The following is a 20904-nucleotide window of genomic DNA, read 5'->3' on the forward strand; positions in this document are numbered from 1 at the left end:
CTGTTGCAATCAGGTACCATGATATGCCAGATGTCATAGACTTCCTAGTGTTGAGGCAGCAGTTTGATGATGCAAAACACAGGCGATGGAATATAGGTGAGTTGTGCAGGGGAGTTTTTTGGTGTTGTTTTTTGTTTGTATTTCTAAGTGTCTACCTATTTTAATAATAACTTACTAAAAGTAGGTTATGGTAAATAAATTGTATTATGGCCATGAAATCAGAGAATTAGCTCTGTCCATATTTGGATGTGGAGTCCTACTTTGTCCTTGACTGAAGCTACAGCAAACAAAAAGAAAGCGCAAAGGCAATCTCAGTTGTGTGTTTTTGGAGAGAGGAATTAACAGTGCTTTTTAGAAATATGGTGTTTATTGGTAACTGACAATGTGTTGTACCCTGCATATTGCTTGCCCTTTTTTTTTTTCTTCTTAATTGAAGGCCTTTTTATAACTGCATTTTTAGAATTTTAGAAATTTTTATTTATTACTTGTCACTTTCTGGAATTTCTGCTTGAAATATGGAAACAACATTCTCCAATATTTGAAATTTATAATATCTAGACTGTACAAAGAGAATGCCCTTCCCATCTCTTTTTACTAGCTTTTCTTTTAAATTATTTTAAATTATTTTAAATTATAATTCACAGCTGTGTGATGTTTTTGATTGTTGTTTTTGATTTGTGTTACTTTTGCCTGTGCTTTAGCTATTTCAAAGTCTTGAATACTGGAGTTATTTCCATGACAGAGGCTTGTCCTCCAGTCAGATCTATTTCTTGGTCATCTTTTCCATATAATGACAATTACATATAAGAATGATCAGCTTTCAACACTTAAATCTAACTAGGGGGAGGGAAAGCTGCATTATGACAAAATTATCCTCTAAGGTGTTCTTTTTGTTTTTCCAGGAGGTCAGGAAATACATATGTTCTTATTCATAAGAACAGTCTTAGGTTGTCCCTGAAACTTAGAAAATGAAGCAAGTATTGCTGATTCTTCAGAGTTCAGGATGTAATCTTTGTAATATGTTCCCCCAAGAGAGGAATTTTGATATGGTGCTATGTACAGAATTACAGGCACTGTCTTTTCCAGTACCTCAGTATATTCTGCAAAGTTACATCCTCCCAAAAGTGAAATATTGGTAGCCACCTTTTTTTTCTTTTTTCCTTTTTTTTTTTTTCTTTTTTTTTTTTTTTTTAAAAAAAAAAAAAAAAGAATTCTCAATTTTAAACATGTTTTCTATAAAGTAGCAGCAATTACTGTGCCAGCTCAGTTGCTGAGATTCTTCCATTCAGGAGCCAGGCTAGCATGTACACAGCTGACTTGGCAGCATTTCTTGCCACTTCAGGTGAAGCATCATAGGGGAGAATGGAGAATTTTAATGCAACAGCGTGATTGTGTATCTGATTACCTGTATAACAAAAACTGATCCAACATGCATATGCTGCTTTCTTAGTCTGTTAGCTGTTCTCTGTCCAAGTTCATTGTAGCTTAGTAACCTGAAGAAATGTCACAGCTGGATATTAAAAGCTCTTTTTTAATTGTTTCTTACCTGATTTTTCTGCCAGGAAAGATGACTTGATCTCCTGTGTGTTGATGTACATCGTTATTCTTGCTTAGGATATGTGCCTTAGCAGTAGATGTATAAATTACATTATGCCATTTTAATAAGTTCCATACCATCTCATGCATTACTTTACATTGTCTGAAAAGATAGCTAATCTTCAATTCTGTAGGCAATTTGGTGAAGACCCTAAGCTTGTGATTTAATAGGAAATTTAAACCTTGATTTCTTCTTTAAAGATCCTTTCAGTTTAAAGATCCCTTCAGAGCCAAGGTTTGTCAACACCTACTAATACATCACTAAGCTTTCCTCTTTCCTCATAGTTATTGGATCTGTGGTCTTCTGCTCTGCCATGCTATACATGTTTTCCCACAAGTCAGAAGTCATCTGTCAGCTGTTGTGATAGGAATCCAGGAGTAGTGGACGGGCTTTGAAATGTTACCTTTGCTGCTCTCAAGACTGCAAGCACAAGTAGCATCTGCTTGCTGGGCTGGCAGCTGTATTTTTAGAAAATTGCAGAGCTACACAAAAGTATTGAAAGTGCCAAAAGGTTTTCTCAAACCTTTAGTGTAAATAATGTGAGTTTCAGGCCAGTAGTTTCTAATACTGGTTTGTAACTCTTAATACACACTTCTTAGAGTTCATTCTTCAGTTCCTCTTTTAGGTGGTAAAAGTAGTGGTAAAATAGTCTCCTCTTTTAAGACTGTATGAATTGCTAAAGCAGAGATAGCAAAGACACTGCTGTTAAAACTGCTCCGGGTCTTCCAGGGGCCTTCCAGTGTGCTTCCCTACTCTCTGCATTGACAGTTTGGATATTTTATCAGTTTATGCTTATGTACTTAAAATAAACCATGCACTGTTTTGTTGCAGTGTGGAACATAATATAAAGTGTTCCTTGAAAGCAGGTAATACTTTCTACCAAGATAAGGAGAAATTCCTTAGAACTGTACATGAAACTGTCTCTGAGTGATTAACCACATGAATTTGAAATCCCCAATATTTACCTTGACATGCTTTGAGTTTTCTGAACTTTTACCCTAACTCTTCGTCAACAAACTGACATTTTATTTCAAGTCATGCAGTTGCTGTTTGGTCTTCTCAGGACTACTGTTACTGTCTTTTCTTATTCTTCTATGATTTCTGGCACTTAGCCTACAAATCAGTATTTTTATAGCTACTTTTTGGAGAGTCTCTGGATATTAAATTTTCTGATCAATGTTTTAATGACTTAACCATTTTTTTTTGTATTAGGTAAGGATATTTGCTTATCTAAGATATTTATACTTTTTAATATTAAATGTATATTTCTGTATTAATCCTTTCAGAAATGACAAACTTAGAAAGTTTGAGAAGTTACAGGTTCTTATTTCTACTCAGATTGTATTTATTGTATATTTATATCTTATTACAGTTTAACTACATGATTAATACTTGAGCTAAAAGCTGCTCTAGTAGGATTCCTGTAGCTTTTGGTGTGTGTCTTGGGCAGGTTTGCATACTTGTCTCTTACATAGCAGCCACTTTTTAAAGTTCAATACGCATTTTATATTTTCATCAAGATAATGTCTTCTGGTGACTCATAGTTCTGCAAAATTATGCAAAATCCTTATTCTAATAAGAATTTTTGTCCTGCTGTCTGCATAAATGAGGCTACACAGAGGACACTGGAAAAATAGTGACTTAAGAGCTTATTCCATAGGCTTTTTCAGTCATGTTGTTTTTTGCTTTAGTGTTCTGTCCATAGCAGTGCTGGAGCACTTGAGAAATTGAAAGCAGCTGCCACTCCATTAAGTGGTTTTGAACCTCTTGGTATTCAGCCCCATGGAGGCATCCACAGTTGTACCTACACACATTTCTTTGTAAAACTGAGAACTAGGGAATGCCATATTGGGAGACTGTACTTTGAGAGCTCTTCAGAATAGTTTATTTCTTTAAAATAAAGCATGAACCCTTATTTACATTTTTCTTCTTGCATTTTGGGTATTTCTGGTATACTTGGTTCTGTTACAATCAGAACAATTAGAACCATTAATGGAATCTTTGTACTAGAATGACTTGTAATTCTTTTCTTTTTAAGTACAGTAAAGAAAGCGGAACATTTTTGACAATAGATATGCTTCCTATTAATTCAGACAACTGCATCAAGCATTTGGGCAGAATGTGGCTATACTGAAATAGAACAAACATTGCATTAATTGAGGAGGTGTGTCTATATTCAAATCCCATGAAAACAAAAATGTGCAGTTCTTGGAATCTCAAATTACGTTCATTCTTGCATTGAGTGAACTGAATATTTCACTAAAAATAATTTCTAATTTTTGTGGTGTGTGTCATAGAAAATGTTAGAATTGATGGTGGTGTGTATTACACATATTCTCATGTGTAATTTTTTTTTTAATAATGCTTCTGACCTTTTTTGTCAGCTAGGCAAATGCTTTGCAGTAGTGAAACCATTTCAAGTCACAGTAAATTACTGTTCTAACCTTTTGAAGAAGCTTTAATAAATTTTATTCTTTTATCAGTCAGATTGCCTGCATAGTAAAGGGAATTAATCTCTGAGTTACATTTCTGTAGCTGAAAAAGCACTTTAGAATCTAAGGAGAAGTGCAGCAGCATATAAATATTCCCCATACAGAAGTGCTATTTTAAGGTAGCATGTAGTGTTTAATGCAAGTAAATTTTGTCTTACAGTTAGAGGATTGAAATGCCTTATCTTTCATATGAATTTAAAAAAAATATAGAGAGAACATATTGATTTGCAAATTATTTATTAAATGCCATATTAATTTTCATTTTGGTTTAAAGGCAGCATTCAGAAATAATTTAGTAATATATTTTTTAAAACTGAGTATAACTAATGTTTGCCTGTTGATGCTACACATGTTCAAAAGGATTTCTGTATTCAAGATGAAGTCAAAGGTATCTAAAACCTGCTTTTCTTGGCAGGAGCAAGGTGCCTTGTATTAATGAAATTATTTTGTGTTCTTATCTAGGTGATCGTTTCAGGTCAGTGATAGATGATGCTTGGTGGTTTGGAACCATTGAAAGCCAGGAACCTCTTCAGCCTGATTATCCTGATAGCTTATTTCAGTGCTACAATGTCTGGTTAGCAAATTTATCTTCAATCTTGTATTTAAATTAGTTACTTTATTTGAAGTACTGACTGAGCAACTTGCTTTAATTAAATTCAGTTGTGCATCTCACAGTACCAGTTAATTATAATACTGTGGTATATAAATAAGCTATGTTACAAGCATTAAATAGTTATATTGTTGAAGCAATATTAGTGGATAACTTAATTGTGGTTATTTTTAAGCTGGGACAATGGGGATACTGAGAAGATGAGCCCTTGGGACATGGAGCTGATACCAACTAATGGTACGGTACATTAATAATACAGTTTGCTTTAAAGGTGTATGTAAAGAAGAAAAAAGTTGTGTCATTTTACCTAAATAATCACATTTTTCTTGGGGAGTGGACCAAAGGCCCACAAACCCGTTGCATTTGAAGAACATCTTTAAATCCATAATAAAAGTGTATCAAGGTAAATGAACTGCAAAATACCATACAGCCAGACTTAGGCAGACTAAATGTGTGTTGGAAATAGAAATCTTACAGAATGTACAGATGATGTACAGTTGTTGATGTTTTGGTGTTAACATCAATGTCATTATCTTAAACTGCATTTGAAAATAATTGACTGTTTATGACCAAAATAATTTATTACTAAAAATTCTAGGTGTTTTTTTTAAAATAACAAAGAAAAAAATTCAACTGTGGTAAAAGAGTGTCTTAGTTATTTCTAAAATAAATACTACCATTAGCTGTTTGGAACAGGATAAATCTTGTTTCATGGAGGACTTGCAGACCAAACTGCATTTTAAGGGTTTAGATTTAGCATGCAGCCAATGTACAGAAAGGATACTGGATGCATCCAGAATGTCTTTGAGGAAATCCAAGAATAATGAGTTTGTTTTGGTTGGTACAATGATGTTGCATATCTTTGAATTGCAGGTATTATATGTATTACACAAAATACAAGGTTTATGTTTCATTTAGTTTTCATGTTACATTCTAGCTGTATTTCCAGAAGAACTGGGAACTAGTGTTCCTTTAACAGATGATGAACGTAGAACGTTGCTCTACAAACCCCTCGATGGGGAGTGGGGTTCCAGGACCCGAGATGAGGAGTGTGACCGAATCATTGCAGGGATAAACCAACTCATGACTCTAGGTAAATCCTGAATAACATGGGAAACGTTTTTGTGTTATATTTTTCAAACTATGCTCATGTGTCCTTCTGACATTACCAAAATTAATGTGATAAAATAGTTTGTGCTTTTAAAGACTTTAGAGACTTTAAAGGGTTTTTCTGTTATTGTATTACTGTATTTTTGCTTGATGTGTAGAACATTAGCATAATGCTTTTAAGCACAGGAGGAAAAAAAGAAGTTTGTAGGTGCACATACTTGTAAATTGCTCAGCAGTCTTCTAGCATTATGGTAGATTAGTTTTAGAAGGCTTCTTCGCTGTTAGGTAGGGACACAAGATGGTGTTTCTATTTTCTGAGCCTGGGTTTTCCCTGTATCCTAATGAGATGGAAATAGTACTGTAACTTTCATGGTAAGAATTTAATGATTGTTTTGTTTGAAGATGGGAGAGTGGCAATATAAAACCAAATTATGCAAGTTCGTGTTGTAGATAACAATACTGAATTGCATGTCTTCATACATGTATGATTTATACATTTAAATCTACTTTACTAATGTGTGTGTTTTGCATACATTTGCCATGCCTGTGAGGAGTGTAGCTTTTTGTGCGCAGCAGAGCGGGTTGTCACTGCAGTGATTGTACTTGAAGCACAGACGTCAGCAAGCACTTTGATGTGTAAAAATATCACAAACTGTTCAGAATATCTAGCGTAGTTGTTATTTGGGAGAAAATGCTGGTTGTTTCAGACATAAAGAAACAGTACATCTTGGGGGGAGGAGCTGAAAATCTTTAAAATGCAGACTTACTTTTGTGGTATATAGCTGGAGTTGTCGGGTTTTTTAATTTATATTTTTTTTATTCCATCTAGATATTGCTTCTGCGTTTGTGGCACCCGTGGATCTTCAAGCTTACCCAATGTATTGCACCGTTGTGGCATATCCCACAGACCTCAGTACCATTAAACAAAGACTGGAAAGCAGATTTTACAGGTTAGATGCGATTCTCAGTTCCTGCTGTATTTTTGGCAGCTCTCTGTTTTGTCACACACAACTAGGAGATGAGTTCTGAGTTCAGGTGTTCTCTTCCCCTTTTTCCCTTCTTCTATCCTGAATCTAGTTTTCTATTTTATACAATTTTAAGAAGGATTGAACATGTCATCTTCAAAATGTAATTTAAAATTATGTGACATTCAGGTTACCCCTTATGCAAATTAGTTGCATCATGTGAGATACAAATTGCAGACGAGGTCAGTAAAGTGACTGTTAATCAGAAGGATTAAGTTTCCACTTTTTTTTTTTTTATTAGGATTTTTAAAGTGAAACCTGAGAAATATATCAAGTGTTAATACTCTTTAAAAAAAAAGATAATAATCTTGCACTTTCACTTCAGAAGCTGCACAGAAAATAGCTTCTTAAATTATTTGCCTTGAAGTTCTAAACAGTTGGAGAGCAACAAAAACAATATTGAACTATGTGACACTGTTTTTATGTTGTCCTAAACAAATTGCAATTGCTGTATTTTTTTGCAGTAAATACTGTCTGTGTAGGCTTATACTCCTTTAAATTACTTTGTTATCCTTTGTTTCTTGGGATATTTCTGGTTTGAAAATCACTGCCCCTCAAATACTTGTTTTGAATAAACTTGGATAAAATTTTGTTTTGGGCCAAATTTCAAAGTTAATTTGTAGTACTTTATGCATACTAACTGAAGATTGAATTCTAAATTAAAATACCTTATCATTTAAAAATAAACCAACCTACTTTTTATTACTGCACATTTATTGTTCCATGTTTATGGTGTGATGATATAAGGTAATACAGCTTTGACTTCTATAATGTACTGCTTTGCAGTCAGAGGTGGCAAGGACATTTTACTGGATTTTGTTTCTCTTGTCAGAAGACCAAGCACTTATTTTTGGTAGTGAGCATATCTTCTCCAGTAAATCCAGTTTTGTTAGTTTGTAGTATTTCCAAGGCCTTGTTAGGTAATAAGCAACCACACTGTGTTGTGCTTTTCAGTGAAACTTTTTCCTTTACCTTCTGCAGGGAGGGGTTGTTCAGATTGCTTCTGATTTTGGTAGCTTTTCATGAGACTTACCTTGGGACATATTTTTTCTTTTCTGATTCAGGAGTCTTAGCCTGCCTCTTATGTTTTCTGAAAATAAAAAATAGAATACGAAATAAAACAGAAAAAATACTATCTTTCCCAGTCACTGCTGGCATTGTATAGAGCTAAGTGCTGGAGCCATAAACATGATCAAATTGCATCTAAATGCTTATGTTGTTCTAAACATGTCAAATGATGCCCCACTTCACTCTACTTGTGCAGCATCTCTTTCATCATGTTTTACTAGTATGAAAACAGAAGATTGAATATAATTATGATCTCTTTGTTGTCAGAGTTTTTATTTGAAACAGTATGGATTTTATTTTTTAATTGCTTTTTTAAAATTTTGATTTAATTTTTGTCAGTTATTTTTGCTTTTGTGCAAATTTTCATAATGTTGTGGCTACTCTATGGTTAGGTCATTAAATCAGAGCTACATGAGGAATTCTGATAGTTGTCTATCTGTTAGGAAAAAAGTATACTTAATTTTTTATTAATGTTTTGTTAAATAGCAGCTGTGACTGGAGAGGTGTGATATAGGTTGGGTTATGTATATAATAAAGGAATAATAAAAGCTGAAGCATCACAGCAGAATTTTCCTGAGAAGCATCAGCTATATATTTTTTAAGCCATTTTTATAAATTACAGCAGGACATAACATGGAGCAGGAAGCCTGAGGAAGCTCCTTCTGCTGGTCACACAGGGCAGCATATTGAAGTGTGCATGCTGATTTAATGTAAAAAAAAAATATCAATGGCATAATACGTTGGAAGAAAAATGTGAGGCTTTTTCTCCTGTTTCATCTGTGTTGCTAGAAATGAAGTCCGTGTTTCTTTCCCCTCCCCTTTTCCCTCCTTTCCAATACAGGCGCCTTTCTTCATTGATGTGGGAAGTCCGATACATAGAACATAATACTCGCACATTTAATGAACCTGGAAGTCCTATTGTCAAATCTGCCAAATTTGTCACAGATCTCCTGCTACACTTCATAAAGTGAGTTGTTTAGTAGGTCTGTTACTCCTGCCACTTACCAAGGTATTGAGCCTTTTCAGATCTGGATTTTAAAGTGAGATAGTTCTGCAGCTTTAATAAGCTGGTTTTCTGCTGCTGGGCAGAAAAGAATAAAGCTTATCTCAAGACAGAATGAGTACGTTTGCAAAACAAGCTAAAGTTTTATAATACATTGATTGGCAAAGATTGGCATGGTGTTTTATTTCAAGAGACTGTGCTAAAAGATAAAATTTAAGTCTGAGTATCTTCATGGAGTGATAGATACATTTAAAGGTAAGTAGGGTTTTAATTTTGAGTTTGAATACAGCCTATCTTAATATAATTATGGGCATTTAATTCTAAAGTCTTTACAATTTGTAGTGTGATTGAATGTTACGTTTCATCTGCAGAATAGAAATTGAAGGCTTTAGATGACAGAAATAGTAGTTGTATTTCAAATCTTCTTTTTTGTTACTGTCTATAGAAAAACTCAATGAAAGGTATTCCAAGTTTCTCAGTCAGTTGACACATCTGCAGACTTGAAGTTTGTAAGAAGAGCTTACTGTGTCCACTGACTTGATTTGCTTGTGCACAGGGAATCCTGCTGTTCCCACCTTGTAGAAACAGCAAGATACTTTGTTGCTTCTACAAAAAGAATGACATTTTTAGTGATTCAGTTAGTGTTAAATTGAATCGTTTTCTTTTTTTATTTTGTGTGTTCTTAAGGATATTAGAGTTGCATTATGTATCTGGAAAACTAGGACTTAGACTCCATATATAAATCTTTGATACCTTCAGTGCCTGTGATTTGTGAAGAGTGGAAATTACTTAACTGCTTCAGGTGTTAAGTATTTTAGTGAAGTACATCCGTAGAAACAGATATGTATCTAAACAACTTCACTATTACTAGTTTTGTTCTTTAACAACTTTGTCCTTTGTGATTTTTGTCTGGTTAATTAAGCAGCTTGGGGTTTTTCAAAGTGTGTCTTTTTAATTGGCTTAGCTATATTAGCACAACACTTGGATCTTCTTATTTAATAATGGCCTATAGCTTGTGTCTATTAATATACTCATAAATTAACTAGCAATACATATAAAGCCCAGACTTTTTTTTTAAGGTTCTAACTGTAGGGTGGAAGGCCTGAACCGTGGAAGGCAAGCCCCATGGTTCTAATGAGAATGAACTCTCTAGATACTTCTGAGAATCTAAGGCTTAGTTTCTTAAGTTAACTAGGTCTTGTAAAAAGCAGAAATGGGGGTGTGAGGGGAGGGAGGTGGGGTGGTGTTGCTAGATTTTTTAATTTTTTCTCTTTTTTTTCCTCAGCTGTTCTAGTGATACTTGCAGTAGCCTGTATTATGGAGTACGATTCCAGTGTAGGGGCTTTATTTTGTATGTGAATTTGCTATGTTATATAAGAATTGAAAAATCAGTTTTTGCTTTGCTGAGTTAATTATGCAGGTTTCTACAACAACAGTCCTTACACAAACAGACATTACATTCCAGATGTCTTACATTATGGGTGCTAAATGTATTAAATTGCACTTTTGTGCACTAAATGTGTTTCTTACAAAGCTAGATGGGCTCCAAAGCTGTTTATGTGGTATAGTATCAGATTTTTCTAATGCTAATGAATTCATGGTAAAGGATTATGATTCTTAATTTTACATTTTGACACAGTTAAGTGATCTGTATTTTACAGTGCTGATAATATTTTACAGGTTTTTGAGCAGAAGATTAGCTTTTCTTGTTACTGCAGTCCTCTTAGCATTTATGTAACACTAAAAACTTTATTTGGAAATGGCTACATAAATATTTTGCTTATTCTAAGCAAAATACCATTGATTCCTTAGATGAAGATCGAAAATAAATGTTAGTGTGTATTTCTTTTTTTACACAGAGACCAGAGTTGCTATGACATAATTCCATTATACAATGCAATGAAGAAGAAAGTGTTGTCTGACTCAGATGAGGTAAGTGGTTGTATCAGACATTGGCACTGATAGACAGGAGAAATAGGATTGCTGTCTCTGTCCTACTGGATACGAAAGTATTGTTTTCAATCGCTGTAAGGAGTGGGGTGTACTTTTCTGTCATTTAAATGTTTCTGTTTGTCAGCTGAGAAGCTGGGTAAAACCCAGCCTCCTCCTCTAGTGCACACAGTCTTAACTTTAATAAAAGTTTAGATTTAGATGCTGCTTAGACTTCTGAGAGGGTCTCAAAACTGGCAGTCACATTGAAATGATTCCCAGAGGGACAGGGATAGAACTGTAAAGACTCAAATTATAAGTGAAGTATGAAAGAACTCACCTACTCATATATGCTTATATTTTTTTAACCTTTTTATGCGACTCATTATCTTGCTCAAAGGAAGAAGAGAAAGATACAAATGTGCCGGGAACTTCCACTAGAAAAAGAAAGGTAAATATTTTTTTTTTTTAGATTTAGAGTGCTATAAGAAAACATTTATAAACTAAGGAATGTAAAACAGAAAATGCTTTTATTATCATTAATGTCAGCTTTTAGAAAGTGACATGTTCTGCTGAGCTGTTCAATGTAAAAGCTTTTCTCTCTGTTCTGCTGCTTGTTACAAATTCATTAATTAGAATTTATATCTTGCAGAGTACCTTTTCCATTAATTTTTGTAAAACCAGCTAGTTTATTTAATCTATACCAGACAATATTGTAATTTTAGGATCATCAGCCAAAGCGGCGGCTACGTAATAGAGCTCAGTCATATGACATTCAGTCATGGAAGAAGCAGTGCCAGGAGCTGCTGAATCTCATCTTTCAGTGTGAGGATTCTGAACCATTTCGACAACCAGTGGATCTCCTTGAATATCCAGTGAGTACTTCAGTCTGGTTATAATCCAGTTATTAGGTGTTTGTTTGAGTTTTTTCAACTGCATCCATTTTTCCAGTTATTTAATTGAAACTTCAGGCAGATCTAGTGACAGAAATTGTTTTCAGTGCTTGATTGTCACTTGATAATAATGTTTATTGTCTTCTTTAAGTAATTAAAAAAAAAATAAAAATTACTTCTTTGCTCTCTTAAATACTTTAGTTGCAAAATGTTTTGTATTCAGGGATGCCTGTGTTAAGTAAATGATAGCTTTTGAAATGAAGATGCATCTTCAGTTTTCTGAGTTAAAAATGTTCATATATGAGGTGTATGTTTTTGGTTGTTCCATGTGCAAATGTAGTGGGTAATTTTTATTTTTTTTCATTTCAGAAGTGTAAAAACTAGTAATTTTCATATCACTGTCATCTGGGCTTGATGCAGAAAACGTACCCACTGAAGAACAGTAGTGAACCATTAACTGTAGTAACAATAACTTTCCAAAACTTTGCTTGCTGCCTGAGTGGTAACACTTAAGAGTTCAGATAGCCATCAGCAGCTGTTTGCAACTGTGGAGTATTTTAACACAAAAGTCTGTTTGTCTTGGATCTCTTTTAGCTTTTTAGGCTAGTTTAAGTAACAAAGTAAAGGTTTTGCCTGCTTTCCTTATAGCATGTCTTCAAGTTTTTATTTAAGATAGCACTCTAACGTGAGTAACTTGGTGGAAATTAATAATCCCAATGAGAGAAGAGAAATGCTTCTCATTTGGAAGTCACTAGTAGGTCTGTCTTGATGCTTCTGCAGGCGTAATTTTTTAAGTAGTCTGAACTACTACTTATGTCTTGGCCAGCTACAAGTGGGCTTTTGTATTTGAGATCCTCAAATCTTCTGGTAGAGAGCAGCTTACTAGGCTTGGGCATGAAACAGTCTGCTCTTTGGTGCCACAGACCTGTTTAATATTCAGAAGTGCTCACACAAGTTATGTTTGCTCTGATGGATTAAGTTAACTTTTGGTTTATTTTGTTATTTAAGCATTTTGTCATATGAATATTCCTCTGTTTCTTCCATGGTGTAGAAAAAAAAGTTCTGTCATTTGCTTCAACAGAGCCTCGTTTAAGCCTGTGGAGTTTTCATTATTTTAATATTACTTTCCTAAATTGTCAGGTCTCCAGTTGGGAAACTGTTCAGGTTTCAGCAGGGATATGCTAAGCCTCTGATCAGGTTCAAATATTGAAACCTCATATTTTAAGGCTGATATGTAAAAATAGTATGAGGCTTAGTGCCAAATTTGAGTTGTAAAGCCAGCCGGAGAGTTTGTAGTCACACTTTGATATCATGGTTGTCTTCATCACATTGTGTCAGTAACATAACCCTTAGGATAAAAAATGTTGAGCCCTGTATTTCAGTAAATCTGGTTACAAAATTAATTCAATCTTGTATCATTTAGCTTCTAACCTCAATCCTGATGAGTCTGTCTGTAAAGAGTTATATTGTGTATGAGTAGAAAGGAGCAAAATGTCTTTAGCAGTTTTCTGTACTGTTTTAAAGAGGATGTTTGGTTCAAATAATGAAAATTATACTTAGAGACTTGAAAAAAAATTGTAATACACGACTTTGTTCTTTTTAACAGGATTATAGAGATATTATTGACACTCCCATGGATTTTGCTACTGTTAGAGAAACACTGGAAGCTGGAAACTATGAGTCACCAATGGAGTTATGTAAAGATGTGAGACTTATTTTCAGCAATTCCAAGGCCTATACACCAAGTAAAAGATCAAGGGTAAGACTTCGTCTTTTTTTGTTTTTTATTTGAAAGAATACTTCTGTCTGAAAAAGAGGACAGAAAACCTGAGAGACAGTGTAATTGATTACTTTAAGAAGAAATTTAATTCTTTCTCATGTTCAAATATGAATATTTCTGAGACAGTAGTAAAGCTTTTTATTTTAAAGGAAAGGAGCACATGCTGTTTAAATGCCTAAAGTTGTGATGTTGTGCAGGTGTGTTTCAAAAGTAAATATTTTATCTAAAGGGAGAGCCACATTGAAAGAAAGAACATGTTTCAAAATACCTGCAGAGCCCCAAACTCCTCCACTTCGTAGGTTTCCCCAACCTGAAATACCCAGGTATAGAGAGAATAATGACTTTATATGCTCTTAATCAGAATGCAATGAGATTGCAATGAAGCACTTAATATTTCTAGGGAACAGAAAGTATGAGCCTACAGAGCTGTTCTTACTGAGCTGATACTGTTAATGTTTTCTCTCAAATTGACTGGTAGGTGCAGTATCTGTTAGCAGAGAAAGTTATAAATGTAGCCTTACACACATTCAAGACTTTGGTGTAGTTTTTCTTCTACTAATACACCTTAGGTGTTAGACTAGAATTATTAATAGCCTTCAGGTTTGGCTGCTTTAAAGAGCAAATCATCTGGACTTCATTAAAACTCAGGAACAAATTCTATTGTAGGTGACTAGCAAAAAGGACTGATCAGGAATTCCTCCCTCTTCAGTCAATAGTAAGACAATTCCATCCACTATTCAGGTTGCCTAAGAATCAATCTCTTGTCTTTTGGTTGCATCAAAGGGCAGGGCTTTTTGGGCAGGTCTGGATTCTTTTGTGGTCTCTGTCTTTTCTTGATCTTCTCAAACTAGGATAGGAGAATGGTTGACATAATCTTAGCTTGGGTGTGGTTTCACAGATCATAGTGAGCTATTTATTCTGACATTTTCAAATGTTTTCCTGTTTCTTGAAGACTGGCTGGTATAGTAGTAAACTTGTAGCTGTTTATTTTACTTTGAAGTAGAGGTGAAAGATTCTGATGTAAAGAATTTCAATATTCCAGAGCTTAGGAGCTTTCAGTGTGCACCATGTAGTTAGTTGTTAAATGGCAATGTTTTTACTCTGACTTGTCATTCAGTGATATTTTCAGCATCTTTAGATCACTGATGCTTACTTGAAGTGTAAACCTAAATCCATCAGCATATTTATTTTTCCATTGTATATTAGAAACATATAAGCTTTTTTAACGTATTTTCTTACAAAATTTCTTTGTATGTCCTCTCCAGTAATGCATTTGGAATATGTCACACCTACTGTTTAGTCTGTCACTCAGGTTATTTGTCTGGTGTGCCATTAGGTTGGCAACTGTTACTATATCGTCTTATTCAGAGAAGGTGCTGTGTTCTCTCTTGAAGTAACTAGGCAGTTCACTTCTGTGGTTTTATTTCCAGAATTAGTAGCAACTGTGCTCACATAATTAGTTGGGATCTATGCTGAGTTTGATTGGGTCTTTCTGTAAATCATCTAAGGCTAGAGAGAGAAAAAAAAAGAAGGGAAAAAAACGTGCATCTACATAATTCCAATACATTTATTCTACCTATTGCAACCAGTTCACTGGTATTTATCAATTGATCCGTAAGAGGAATAGGCTGACGTTCAAATGTAGGATATAAGGATGCAGCTTAGTACAGAAGAAAATTCCATTTATTGAGCCTAGGTATGATACAATATGATTCCGTTGAGGATCTCTCTTTGTGGTTTCTGCTGAAGCTAGGAGGGGGTGCTTTCTGGAAAGGTAGTAGTAAAGGTGGCTTTTCTAATTTTTCCTTGTGTGTCATCTTCAGTTGTTTCAAACCCATGAAAATAGCTGAAGCAAACCTGCACATGGATTAGTGTACCTTTGCTGAGACCAACAAGAAAATGGCCTTAAAACATTTCCATATTAATCAGTTTATTTTTCTAGCTTTTGTTCAACAATAAATACGTAAAGTGATATTTTGGAAAAGTATAAAACTTGCTTGTCTACTGGGTTTTCCTTTTTAGATCTACAGCATGAGCTTGCGCCTTTCTGCTTTCTTTGAGGAACACATAAGTTCTATTTTATCAGATTATAAATCTGCCCTACGTTTCCATAAGAGAAATACAATAAAGAAGCGAAGGAAAAAAAGAAGCAGAAGCAGCTCGGTTTCCAGCAGTGTTGCATCCAGGTACAGTAATTCCTTTACAGTATTCATGACACACTGCACAAGTTTAACATACCTAAACAGTAGAACTTTCTGTGTTTTTTTCTTAATACTTCCTTTACTATTCCCTATATTGCAGAATGATAGCTTTGACATGCAAGTCCCTATGATGTGGAAGAGTTTTAAACTTTACTTAGAGCTATCCTAGTGTAAGTGCTTAAAATTCAAATAACTGCTAAACATGTACAGTAAAACAGCATTGTTAGGATAGTTATGGCATCATGCTTTGTCATATAATTATAGCATTTATTGTAAAGATTCACTTCTCAGAGGCTTACAACTACATGAATTTCCACAGTAAATGTCATTTTTTTAACATACTTCATACAGAGATGATTGTTTTACTCCCACGATCTCAGACACTAGCAATTAATTTTATTTATTCCTGTAAAATAAAAGTGGTCACCCAGAATACAAATTGTTCCTCCTTTTTCAGCCCTGAAAGGAAGAGGAGATTGATAAAACCTCAGCTGAAGGCAGAAACTTCTGCCACCTCTTCATCTTCTGCACCTGCCCGGTCAACAGCCCTGAGACATGCTCCACCTCAGGTGAACGGAAAAGTGGCTGAAACCTCTTCCCTGGTGCGGACTAGAAGCAATAGGGGGATAGCAGATGTGGCTGTTACAGAGCAACCATCCACTTCTTCAGGAGCAAAGCCTTTAACAATAAAGCCTTTAATTACAAAGCCGAATACCACTGCAGGGCCAGGGAAATCAGGCAAGTTGTTTTCTTGAATGTTTGGGTTTTTTTTTTTAAGCTGTGAATGTTTTTAAGTGTAAACTTGCTTTTTGGAAATCTGTTGTTAAGACTGGTTGTTTTTTTGAGCTGCTGCTGGGCCTTTGAGGTTTGTCACAAGGAAACTGAACAAGTTAGGCTGTCACTTTTCCCAGGAAGCTTTCTCACTTCTAGATCACTGATTCAAATTGTTTGTAGTAGGACATAACTTCTGTTTTAGCCAGGTACGGTTGAATCTGGTAAAAACTACTTACCTGGCATAATTTATTTTTATTTCTTTTTTTCCTTGTAGTACTGGAGAATTCAACCAAACATTCCAAGAACCAGAATATTCTATCAATCCCTACTCAATCTGATTACAGTCATAACACTAGGACTAACTCCACAAGAGAAAATCCTGAGAAAGAGAAGCAAATCAAGCGCAAAGTAAAATCTTCAACTGTTAATCAACAAGGTACTTTTCTCCACCAGTTATTGATGCAGTGGCTGTGGTGTTGTACTTCAGTTGTGATAATTTGGGGGTGGTGAAGTTAGTATGCATTATGATTTAGTAGAATAGGGAAGTCTAATGGAACAACTCAGTCACAGTTGTTTCCTTCTCAATAAATTAATGTGGTTTTGACTACTCTTAACACCACTTTCGTGGTGTGGTAACTGAGCTGTCTAGCTGATTTGGATACATTAACATACCTGTATGTTAATTTAGATTATTACAGGGGTCATTTATGGGTCCTCAGATTCCAAAGCAGACTTCTTGCAGGGTCACATTTTAAATCCTGTGGGTTTTACCTAATAAAACTTACATAGATTTGGATCACTGCGTGTGATGACACTCTCCACAACCATGAGCATAAAGACCAGAGTGTCCCAGCTGCAATTTCTTTCTTTCATTTTTAGCCATGGCCAGATAGAACTATGCAGTGTTAATTGCATATGTTTATTTATTTATTTGTATGGACCGATCAGACCTCATTTCATGTAATCTTCTGACTGAACTTGCTCTTTTGGTGTCTGAATACCTTAAAACTCAAAGCTTCTGTGGAGACTGAAGATCTAGACATAGAAACTTTCCTGTTTATGAAGGAGCTTTGAGTTGTTATGAAGCTGCTGTGAAGCAGCTAGATCCACTAGGCATCTTTTTTCTGAAGATGGAGAAACTAGTGTGGAAATTGGGCCCCAGATAATTAATCTGGTTACTCCTTGTAGTCCTCATTGCCCAGAGGATTATCTGTTGTTTCTTTCTTTTCCATGCTTTTGCAACAGCAGCTTGTGGTCTTATAAATATTCTGTCCATTCCCTTCCCTAGCTTTCTCAAAGGCCTCAGCTGTTGCCACACTGCATGGCTAACTGTGCACCCATTATCCTACTGGATGTTTGGTCATGTTAGAGGCATCTGCATGTTGTTGATGTGATCCTTTCTCTCCTACACATTTGCTCATATGACAGTGGAGGCCTGTGCTTTCAGTGCATGATGGGGCACATTGAGCACAGCAGGAGCTGTGTGTGAATGTTCCATGAAAGGACTGACTGGGTGTGCTGTTGTACTGGCTATGAGTCTGTTCCTGGTCATGCTCTAGGCAACGGCTGCGATAGCCAAGCTTCTCTGTAAGGGGTCCTTGTGACATACCCCACTGAGGAAGCTGAGTCCTACTCACCCAAGAAAAACTCATAGCTTATGAAAGTCTCCAAGAAAACACTTTCTGCCATGTGTCTGTTAGTGTGAGAAATCTGTACAAATTGCATTATTCTTTATTTTGTTAAAGTCCCCCAAGTTTCTACTCTTTTCCTCACTTAATTAACTGGCTATAAAGGATGCTACCTCAGGCTGAAAGAAACTTTCTCCAGAGATGACCTCCTGTGAAGCATTCCTGGTGCTTGAAGCAGTGCTTCATGAGCAACTTTTTGCTGTTGCAGATGCCATATAGGAGGTCTCTGTCTGTCCACTGGTGTTGTATCCGCCAAGAAAAACACTTGAGCTGTTCCTGTTTTTTTCCCTCTTCAAGCTGCCTTGAGCTAAACCCAAGAAGTTAGTCCTTATTGCATACTGACATGAAGCTCTTTGAGCCCTACTTTTGGTTTCTTAGATTTTGACAGATTGACAATCCCTGTGAATCTATTCAGATATTTTAGTAAGAGTTTTATAGAGGCAGTGTGAAAATGAGTGTAAACGCAAATCTGGTATGTGATAAGTACTCTCATTTCTTTACAGCAGATTGCAAGAATAATGCTTTGGCATCAGGAAGCATTCAGGTAAATGGACATGGAGGACAGCCTTCAAAACCTCCAGTGAAAAGAGGTCCTGGACGGAAACCGAAGGCGGAGACCAATAACAGTAGCTGTGAAGTGGTGCACAAGAAAAGAGGCAGAAAACCAAAAAAGCTACAAATTGTTGAACAGCAAAAGGTTGCAGAGCAGAATACAATCCAGACCACAAGGGATGTACCAGAAGAAGCATCTGCTTCTACTGCATGCAATTCTCTTTCTGAAAATAATATGAAGGAAGACTTGCTACAAAAAAAAGGCCGTGGGGGTAGAAAGCCAAAAAGGAAGATAAAGACCCATCAGCAAGGCTCGGACCTCCTGGTGCCTGCGAACGTTAAAATGCAAACAAGAAGCAGGAGGAAAAAGATACATGAGCCAATGGAGGAGGGGTCTGAAGAGCTTAAAGATTCTGAACCACACATGAGAACTAGAAACCAGGGTAGGAGGACAGCCTTTTACAATGAAGATGACTCTGAGGAAGAGCAAAGGCAGCTATTGTTTGAGGACACCTCCTTGACTTTTGGAACATCTAGCAGAGGCAGAGTCCGGAAGTTGACTGAAAAAGCGAAAGCTAATTTAATCGGTTGGTAATTTTTACCAGGGGTTTTACTTCAGAATGCTATGAAGCAGGTACAGTTAAGGAACAGTGGAACAGACTTCTGCTTCCCTGCTGCTATTATGGGTTAGAAGAGTATGTTCTGATTTGGGGAGAAAAAAATTAGCAAAAAATAAACTGAAAGAACAGGCCTTGAAAGAAATATATATTTTAAACTTTTGCTATTTATTGCCCTCCAAATAGGTTCTGCATTTCAACAGTCATTTTGTTCACAGTTGACAATAATTGACGCAATTCCTGACTGACGTACACAGTTCAGAACTACTCTGCTTGAGTAATGCATAGTATCTCTACACAGTTACAAAAAGGTGATAGAACTTGAAATGCCACAAACTGAAAAGATATGTCTATTTTTGACCGAGCAAGGTACCCTTTGATTGTATTGTAGAGTCAAGTTGCGTAGGAAGGCAGGGTTTGGAAAAAGTGGCAGTAAATTCACTTAGGTTTCTATTAAATACAAAAATACCAAACTTTGCTAATCTGAAAATGCTTGATTTCAGTAGTGATGGAACGTTCAACTGCAAAGGAAGCCTAGCACAGGCAGTTGGTTTATCCAAGCTCTGCCAAACATAGCAAAAATGTAATCACAAATATATATATATCCACATTGGAAAAAGTTTGACTGATGTCTAATTTTTCAGACCTTGATTCTTGTATCAATTGCTAAATCTCTGTTTATTGTGCCAAAGACTGAGAATCAGTGCAGTGGAAAGCCTTTCTTTCTTTCTGAGTGTCAGTACAGCATAACATTTGCAGTGAGAAAAGCTGTGTATTGTTTTAAATAGTAAGTTGTTAACATTGTTCTGAAATGTATCCTTTTTGGTACTTTTGGTAGAAAATAATGCACTGGTGGGGTCCTTTGACAGAGATGTTTTAGACAAAATGTATAATTGGTTAAAGGATTCAAGGAAATTACAGGACAGGTATGGAATTATGATGTTTACTTTCTGATCCAGATTGATTGTTGTTTCTACAACTTCAGACGTGCTTAAGAGGCTAAAATGACCTACAAAGAAGAGTGTATGTGTATATATTAATATATACATAAACACATACATATAAAATATTACCCAGGTATAAATTTTTTTCAGGATTTTTTAGATAGCACTAGAGTTGAAAATAAATTTTAAAATGTCATACTTTATAGTTTAATTTTAAGGGGAAGATTGGTTATTTTCAATTATTAAGGTTAAAAGGCCAAATCACTTTTTATGCAATCATGTTTTATACAGTGGTCTCGTTGCACATTGTGTTTTTCTGCACTTTTTATGGTATATCACGCTGACATAAGTCAATATACACCCTAAAGAAAAGTTCCATTTAATGATTGTGCCTTGTATTCTATTATTTCTTGCATCCTTAGTAAAATTAAGTTGTCTATTGTAAACGATAACTATATGACTTAGGGGAATGTATTGTTATATGTACTGCTCTGGAAAAGAAAAGCAGTTATTTATTTGTTTATGGTACATTTAGTTATTTTATACCTTTACAAACAAACTTTAATACCATTTTCTATCACTTAAAGTATTGTCCAGTTTTAAGGAAAAAAATACAGAAGT

At 35.3% G+C, this 20904-nt stretch overlaps 1 protein-coding gene across 1 annotated transcript in view; it reads left to right on the plus strand.

Moving 5' to 3' along the window:
* Positions 1-19888, plus strand: part of PHIP (pleckstrin homology domain interacting protein) — an 88922-nt gene extending 69034 nt beyond the window's left edge. Inside the window, exons 23-36 of the mRNA XM_010003114.1 lie at positions 14-96; positions 4552-4663; positions 4875-4936; positions 5637-5792; positions 6639-6759; positions 8744-8869; positions 10765-10837; positions 11235-11285; positions 11560-11709; positions 13334-13486; positions 15530-15693; positions 16166-16446; positions 16757-16918; positions 18674-19888. Coding sequence (XP_010001416.1) covers positions 14-96; positions 4552-4663; positions 4875-4936; positions 5637-5792; positions 6639-6759; positions 8744-8869; positions 10765-10837; positions 11235-11285; positions 11560-11709; positions 13334-13486; positions 15530-15693; positions 16166-16446; positions 16757-16918; positions 18674-19317 — 2338 coding nt within the window. The 3' untranslated portion in view covers positions 19318-19888. The remainder of the gene's footprint in view (positions 1-13; positions 97-4551; positions 4664-4874; positions 4937-5636; positions 5793-6638; positions 6760-8743; positions 8870-10764; positions 10838-11234; positions 11286-11559; positions 11710-13333; positions 13487-15529; positions 15694-16165; positions 16447-16756; positions 16919-18673) is intronic.
* The last annotated feature ends 1016 nt before the right edge of the window (positions 19889-20904 follow it).

The sequence above is a fragment of the Chaetura pelagica genome, unplaced genomic scaffold, assembly GCF_000747805.2.
Source record: "Chaetura pelagica isolate M959 unplaced genomic scaffold, ChaPel_1.0 scaffold170, whole genome shotgun sequence".
Lineage (NCBI taxonomy): Eukaryota > Metazoa > Chordata > Aves > Apodiformes > Apodidae > Chaetura > Chaetura pelagica.